Source organism: Etheostoma cragini, chromosome 15 (assembly GCF_013103735.1).
Source record: "Etheostoma cragini isolate CJK2018 chromosome 15, CSU_Ecrag_1.0, whole genome shotgun sequence".
In the NCBI taxonomy this organism is placed as follows: domain Eukaryota; kingdom Metazoa; phylum Chordata; class Actinopteri; order Perciformes; family Percidae; genus Etheostoma; species Etheostoma cragini.
In genome coordinates, this window is record NC_048421.1 from 24,003,946 (window position 1) to 24,011,742 (window position 7,797).

General features: G+C 42.7%; 1 protein-coding gene across 1 annotated transcript in view; it reads right to left on the reverse strand.

The window, feature by feature from the left end:
* Nucleotides 1-1,348: 1,348 nt before the first annotated feature.
* slc25a23b (solute carrier family 25 member 23b) overlaps nucleotides 1,349-7,797 on the reverse strand; it is a 10,385-nt gene continuing 3,936 nt past the window's right edge. Inside the window, exons 2-10 of the mRNA XM_034894180.1 lie at nucleotides 7,156-7,279; nucleotides 6,379-6,466; nucleotides 5,407-5,518; nucleotides 4,795-4,953; nucleotides 3,988-4,140; nucleotides 3,572-3,685; nucleotides 2,723-2,890; nucleotides 2,238-2,388; nucleotides 1,349-2,101 (exon numbers count right to left, since the gene is read on the reverse strand). Coding sequence (XP_034750071.1) covers nucleotides 1,920-2,101; nucleotides 2,238-2,388; nucleotides 2,723-2,890; nucleotides 3,572-3,685; nucleotides 3,988-4,140; nucleotides 4,795-4,953; nucleotides 5,407-5,518; nucleotides 6,379-6,466; nucleotides 7,156-7,279 — 1,251 coding nt within the window. The 3' untranslated portion in view covers nucleotides 1,349-1,919. The remainder of the gene's footprint in view (nucleotides 2,102-2,237; nucleotides 2,389-2,722; nucleotides 2,891-3,571; nucleotides 3,686-3,987; nucleotides 4,141-4,794; nucleotides 4,954-5,406; nucleotides 5,519-6,378; nucleotides 6,467-7,155; nucleotides 7,280-7,797) is intronic.

Sequence of the window (7,797 nt, forward strand, 5' to 3'; positions counted from 1 at the left end):
TTGGTTTGTTGGTCGGGTGGTTGGTTAGTTGGTTGGTTGGTTGGTTGATTGGTTGGTTGGTTGGTTGGTTGGTTGGTTAGTTGGTTGGTTGGTTGATTGGTTGGTTGGTTGGTTGATTGGTTGACTGATTGGTTGGTTGGTTGGGTTTTGAGAACTGCCTGAGTTATGACTGCAATAAAAGTGAATTAGTGCAGCTTTAAAGACGACTATGACTCACAGAATCATTCCATCACTGAGGCATGTAAAGTGCACATACACATTCAACTTGCATCTGTTTTATCAAAACTAGAAAGCTCTGTTTGTGTTGTTGTTTTTTATCAAAGTTACACTACAACAGCTCATTAAAAATAGCTTATAGAAGAAAAGGCAGCTGTCACACTCTTAAACGCTTGGAATCATGCACTCATGCTTTACAATATGATTTCATGCATGCAAGGCCACGGCGGCAGCACGCATTCATCATCAAAGTACGCTTGCTAGGTTGAAAACTACTATGCAAGTAATGGCCTTTAAAGTGTACAGGAGTGTATCAGCACTCCCTTAACATGCTGCAGCATCAAAACGTCATGCAGCGGTACACACACTCAATAATTTCCCTCTCTTTTCTTTAATTTGCTTTTGATATCTTAAGTTTGTATTTTTATAAATTTTATTTATCAGAACTTTAATATAATTTGATGTTCCTCTGTTCTGTCGGTGACAATACAACAAATTATTATCATGTTACTTTAGTGAGAACTCAGGTTCATGTTTTGTTATGCGTTTCTGGATTTAAAAAATATATATATTTTGGCCAATACATCGGAACATCGGATTTTAAAATAAAATCAGCATTAAAAATACTTTATCAGTCGGGCTCTAATTCCAAGTCAGAGAATCCGATGTGGCTGAAGACAGCAGCAGCAGTATATGTCCCTGGCTTTAATCTGGAGATGTTAGACTCCTGAGACAACACACAGTTATGCTGATATGATTCATAAAACATTCCCTGCTGAATATCTACAGAACAAATGATACTATATGATATGATAAATTACAACTGAGCGGAACATGAAAGTTCATTCTTGACCTTAGAAATATGAGTTTGTGTCAAATAATCCCAGCTCAAGCTCTATTTAGGGACTGCACAAAAAAACCTTGGTAATCTTATATTTCTATCGAAAGAAAGAGAAAAAGGGGACAAAGGTCGAACGCGGTGTTTCTCAAATGGGGGTACTCTGGAGCACCACAGGGGGTACGTGAGATTATTTTTTAAATATGTTAATTTAAAAATATCAGTCATGCATAATTCCCTGAAAAAGTATGCTATAATAGTAAATTAATAACAACACTAATAACACTAAAACTAATCCAGAGGGCTCCAGCAAAAACAAGAAGGCCTGAACGCCACGTAATGGCATCGGCAATTCCCCGCTTTGGCCCATCAGGTAAATGCAAGGACGCATCCCTGGTAGATAACTTTGTGACGGGTAACTATTTACCCTGATGTTCCAAAAGTCATATGACCTGTCCTAGTACTTTCTAGTACTTACAATGTCTCTTTTGTTTTACTGTGCGTTGGACCAAGTTGAGACGCTTGTTAACATCCAAATCCACTGGGTTTGAATGCATGTTCTGTGTTTTATGTATGTGGCATAGTGGTTTCAGGGGGGACCCACATTTACCTCTTCTCTTCCACAAATGAATATGATCTACCTGCTGACTACCCGCAAGCTACACAAGCCTGAACCTGACTGGGTCCAAAGAAGGGTTGAAGCGTTCATCAGTCCCATCTCAAATGGCTCTTTCACCCTCGCCTTGCTTTCTTTTCCACTGCAGTCTGAGTCTGCATCATTACCTCTCCTCTTCCTCTTCTTTGAAAAACCATAATGAAGCATTTCTGTCCCTTTTTGTGATGAATCCCTCTGCTCCGTGTCAGGCTAGTAACCCACCCCGAGAACTTTCTTCATGTGTTCGTACACCACGTAGGAGATGCTGACAGCTGGAACCACTTTGAGGAAGTTGGGGGTGATGCCCCGATACAGGCCCGGGACACCTTCATGGGATATGATGTATTTGAACTGGCCCAGCATGGTCAGCTTGGGATTCCCCTCAGCGAGGGCTGAAAGAAGAGGCACAATGGAGGTTACTGTTATTGGTTATTCTTGTTCATCCTCTGTATGCTTCAGCTCGGTCTCACACCAGTTGTATGTTCAGCATGTCTGAACCTCCAGTAGGTTCTGGACTGTGCATCTCACCTTGCGCCTGCATGCGTGTCCGAATGAGAGCGAGGGGGTAGGACGCCAGCTGGCCGCAGGTGCTGGAGATGGTACCACAGCCCAGTAGGACCAACACTCCTGGGTCTGCTGAGTCTACACAGTACCTCTGGAGCCAGGCGTTCTTCAGAGTCTCCAAGCATGAATCGTCAGAAAGAGTTTCAAAATAATAGAGAAGAGTGAAAGAAAACAGGGTATACAGTAAGAGCAAAGAAAAAAGGAAAGGAGATGAGAGTCTTATTAAAAAACAATCAACATATCCTAATATGCATTTTAATTTGATTTGTCTTTATCGGGAAATGTCTAATATCGGCCTGCCGATATATCAATGTCATGAAAAGACCCATCCAACAATTAAAGTATCCTTTCTGACATTCTGTAGTTATTTTTTGTAGCGTTCCCACCACTGTTCCCTTATTGCAGAAGAGTAGCTAAGTTACACAGGACATACTGTAATGTACACACACCTCATACACAGCCAAGTCAATGCCAGCGTAGGGGATGATGCCCAGTGTGTTTGGCAGGTAGCCCCTGTAGAAAGCCCGGACTCCCTCCGTCTTCATGATTTGTCTGGCACAATCAGCCATACCTGAGTATTGTCCTGTCTTCCTTAATGTAAGTCGTGTCTTCAGCACCTACCCAACAGAGGGGGACAGGGGAAAGTTGAAGAAGGTAAAAGAGTGGGGACGGATAGGAGAATTCTTCTTTTCTTTAATTGGACATGACTTGTTTTTGCAATCTTATTTTTACAAAGAAATAGCATCAAGAGACCATTGTCCAACCATCCATTTTATGCTGCTTATCTGGGTCTTGGTCATGGTAGCAGTGGGCTATCCTTCTAATGGATTTCCCAAAACGCAATGTGTTATGTAACCTCTCCAGCATGTTCTGGGTCTCCACCAGGGTCTTCTCCCATTTAGACATGTCCAGAAGCCCTCCAGATTTCTAAAACTAACTCAACTAGAACCAGCAGGTTTTACTCTGAGCTCCTTGGTGTTTGTGGGGCACTCATGTGATGTCAAAATAATCATAAAAATCTGTTTGTGACTGGGAAAATGTACACTGCATTAACAGGGTGAGAGCGGACATGACATTGACAGAGGTCTGCACTGTACTTTCTCATGAGGCAGGCTCTTATTTTCTATTACGCTGTTTATGAAAATGCTCTCTAAAATGGATGTGTCTTCACCAGAACATGATTTGCATTAATTTAAAAGTGACAAAACAGTGTTAAGCTCCAGAAATAGTGGCAAGAAATTTGCAAATTGGCCTTCCAGCCCTATCTTAACATAACCCTGCCAATTACAAACACTGACCTCCATGGGGTAGATGATGGTCTGGGCAGTAGCTCCTGCCAGAGATCCAGCAATGAACCTCTCTTGTACCCTTAAACTGCCCCCCTCTTTACTTCCTCGGATCAGCCACTTGATCTAGAACAAGACAAGGAGCAGGAAGGGAAGGCATGAGCAGTGGAAGAAGATGTCGGGTGGGCGCAGAAGAGTGGTGGTCTTATGATTCAGCATGAGAGAAGGCAAGTGCAAAGGTATACTATACACATCCTTTTATGATAAATCATGTATAATTTGTTCCCTTTCTTTAAGACAGAGGAACCATTAGGATTGTCCCTGAATGACAATCCAACATGACACACCAGGCAGCAGTATATCTATCTGCGAGCATATGCAAGCTGACAGATTTTCACTTTGTCATTGATTAATTGGAGTTCACTTACCTGTTCATAGGCCATAAACTTAATGGCAGATTCAGGGGCAATCTTTAGGACGTTGATGCCATTTCCCCTCCAGAGTGAGACGACACCTCCCTCCTGGACCATCCCCCTCAGTCCGGACCACAGATTGATGCCCCGAGATGTAGAGCCATGTACCTGGACACACAAACACTGGTGGGTCAGTCATCTATTTTACAGTCTGTGTTAAGCAAAACTGTCACTTTATCAGTTTCTTCAGGCTTAAAGGAAAAATACAACTAAATATCCTCACAGTGATATGAAATATCTTTAAATTGGTTAATTACATGACATAGGTAAAGCTCAACAATGTAAATAAAACAGGATCTAACATAGAACCCTGAGGCACCCCACGGGAAACATAGTGTTAAACCTGTAATAGAGACAGTGAACATAGAGTTTGGTGGATTTCCACTTTGTTCAGCCCTCCAACATTTACGCCTGAAACAAGAAATAGAGTCATGCGGCCACTTGTCTTATCTTTGGTGTATCAGTTAGCTAAAAGATGGTAAGCTTGAAATCTATTACTCAATACAATAAGATAATTTGGTTAACAAGCAAGTGCTTATGTTGCAGTGTCAATCAGAATCAGCTCCATTTGCCAGGTATGAGGACACATACAAGGAATTTTACTTTTGAACATCGTTGCTCCCAATGCGCTTACACATACAAAACAACCAACAATATACAGTATACACACTTATATAAATACTCGAAACAGAATGTGTGTAAGTGGGGCTAGTTAAAAAGTTCCTCCATCATATGAGTTGAAGTGAGAGTGAAATGACCCACCTGCAGGAAGACTTTCAGGCGGTCCAGAGGAGCAGTTCCTGTCCGGGACACAGCCCCTGCCATCGCTCCAGCAACCAGCTGCCTCCACACCAGACCTGAGCGCCGCTCCTGCTCTGAGAACTCATCTGGTACCGTCAGCTGTTCCCCTATGTCAAACATCTAGAACAACAAAAATAAAAGGGTCAATCTGTATTTAGTTAGTTTGTGCGTTTTGCCTCCTTATTGTAAAATTACTAAAGGTTTCTTTTGAAAAACTTCCTTTTAGGCCGAACATTACATATGACAGACTGTACTGAATATAAAGAAGGACGGCGTGTCTCCACATCATCTAACTGTACAAAAGCAAAGCCCAAATCTCTTGAATACGGGTGCTACCATCTCGTGATTTTGGAGCCAGAGTTGGCGCAGTAGTGAAAGCATCAAAGTCCCGCCAATCCACCCGCCCGACCAATCACGAGTCAAATAATTACCGATAAAAAGAAATTAAAAAAAACTGATCAGAAAAATTAACACTGGAACAAACATCAGCATAATGTGTGTATATACTGTATATACGCACACTGTCATTGTTATTAACTGTAACATTACTATGACTGGAACCAGAGGACTCACATGGGAGTGTTTCCAGTAGTGGACGATCTCCTCCATGTTGTGGAAAGGGTTGAACAGAAAGTGATCGCGCCATTCATTCCAGTCAATGGTCATAGTGCCATCCCTGTCCATGCTGGGAGAGACAGAGTCACACCAGGAATTACAGCTCATCAACAGATCACTTATGAAGACTCAATTACTGCAATACAGCTTGCAAAACGCACTCCCTTTGTCCATGACATGGCACGTTGAACACTCATCCCTCCAACCCCTCCATAGAATGGTCCCGCTCCTCTTATCACACTAGAGGTCTTGTTCCTACATGTTCAGTTGTGGATAAAAACCATGGGACTAAACCTGAATCTGGGTCCTGAACCTGCAATACACCCTTAGATCTATCCTTGTTTAAAGTCAGTTATTTGCCCCTCCTCCATTTAGTGACTGACACCCTGATAAAAGAATTTACAAATGTCGTGTTTTTTTATGCTTCTCCTATTACAGTAATGGTCCTGATTTGTTGTTTTTATTAATATCATGCTTTGGGCATATTAGGCTTTTGTTATACGGGGAAACCGAAGATGTGAAAGGGAAGAGAGAGGGGGACACCAATCAGCGATATAGAGAAGCCAGTCTGTGATTATCATCAACATCCATTCCTTTAATTTTAGTCTCAATAATTCCTAATTTCTGCTTTTCTAACTCAAACATTAGGTATAATTTCCTCTAAATGTGGTTCATTGACCATAAATTCCCAAAATAACTGTAAAAATAGAGTTAGTTAGTGTTGAAATTGTCCAAAAAAAGTGACAAACATTGAAAAACAAACGTCAAAAGTGTTGAAAACATCAATAAAAAGCATCAACAAAAGTGTTGATTTTCCAGACAACACAACGGATAAGAGGAGTATCATTTTCCCTTTTTCAGTTTTTTTTGTTATTTTCTGTCATTTATTGTGCTATCCCCCCCCCCCCCACACACACACACACGCTGTACCTCTGCAGTATCTTGGATGCCTGCTCCGTGGTGACCTCCACACCCAGCTGGTGCAGTGAGTGCTGGATCTCCCCGACATCAATCCGACCTACACAGCAGAGCAGGGAGGAGTGTAACAGCAGTCTGTTTATTATAATACTGACGCATGTCACGTGCCTTTGGAGTTTGTTATTGCCGCTAAAAGTCTCCATTGGTGTCATATCTCACCCCCAACGGGTCAAGGCAGATGCCCCCCAACCTGGGCCATGGTTCTGCTCCAGGTTTCTGCGTCTTAAAGGAAGTGTTTCCTTGCCTCTGTGGCCTAGTGCTTCCTCTTGGTGGGAATTGTTGGGTTTCTGGAAATAACATCCCAGAGTCCGGTCTAGACCTAGTCTTTATGGAACGTACAGTGAGATTACTGTTGTTGTGATTTAGCCCTATATAAATAAAATAAAATTGAATTGAACTGAATATCTAAACACTCTTGGCGTCACTTTTGACGCTCCGGGTCACGTACATTCAACTGACATGCAGAACAAGAACGGGACAGATAGGTTTAGGAAAAGGTGGGAGCGGGGGGGTTACAAAATGTACGTTTCAGTGACACATGGGCCAAGAACCGGACATGAACCCTGGTCTCCTGGGGGAAAGTCAACCTCCTTACAGACACTGAAGGGGCTTTTAGGATGGGTATCTGACGCTGAGCACCACTGACCCGTATTTTACCAGTTGAGAGTGAGAACAGGATGGGATGTGACAGAGAACTGCGAGCGTGCGTTCGCACGTGTAAGTAAATACCGTCATTGTTGCGGTCCAGATTGTGAAACATGAGCCTCAGCCTCTTCTCATGAGCCCGCAGGTACTGGGAGAACTCCTGGAAGTCCAGCAGACCATCCTGGTTGATGTCGCTCTCCAGGACTATCTGTAGGGGCGGAGGGAGACTGTCAGTCATTCAGACAGGTAGAGATGGGATGGAGCAGGTAGATGGTGGAAGTAGGTGTATACAGAGGAGGGTGTGGTGATAGACTGGATCAATAGAAGTACATTTCCTATACATCTACAATCACCCATAATTGCGTGAGGGATCCGGATGTCCCTCCCCTTCGAGCTAGCGAGCTACAATGTGACAATGTCCAGTTCAGAAGAAAACATGGATGGTGCAACCTGCTTGGTCCTTTCAGGGCGTACACCAAAAATGTGTTACTTTGCGTCAAGTCGACACAGACCGCAAGGCCAACTCGTCCTGTGTGTTGATAGTCTGCATTAAGCAGCCTGCTGTAGGCTAGTTCACCTACAATAGCTTTGCAAATAAACTCAGACATATTTTGGTTACAATGGCGATGTTATCCGTTTGTAAAGTGTTTATATATGTCAGTAACGTTTTGAAATTAGCACTTTGTCAGAAAGATACAGTATTAGGGACCACTAAGGTCTATATAA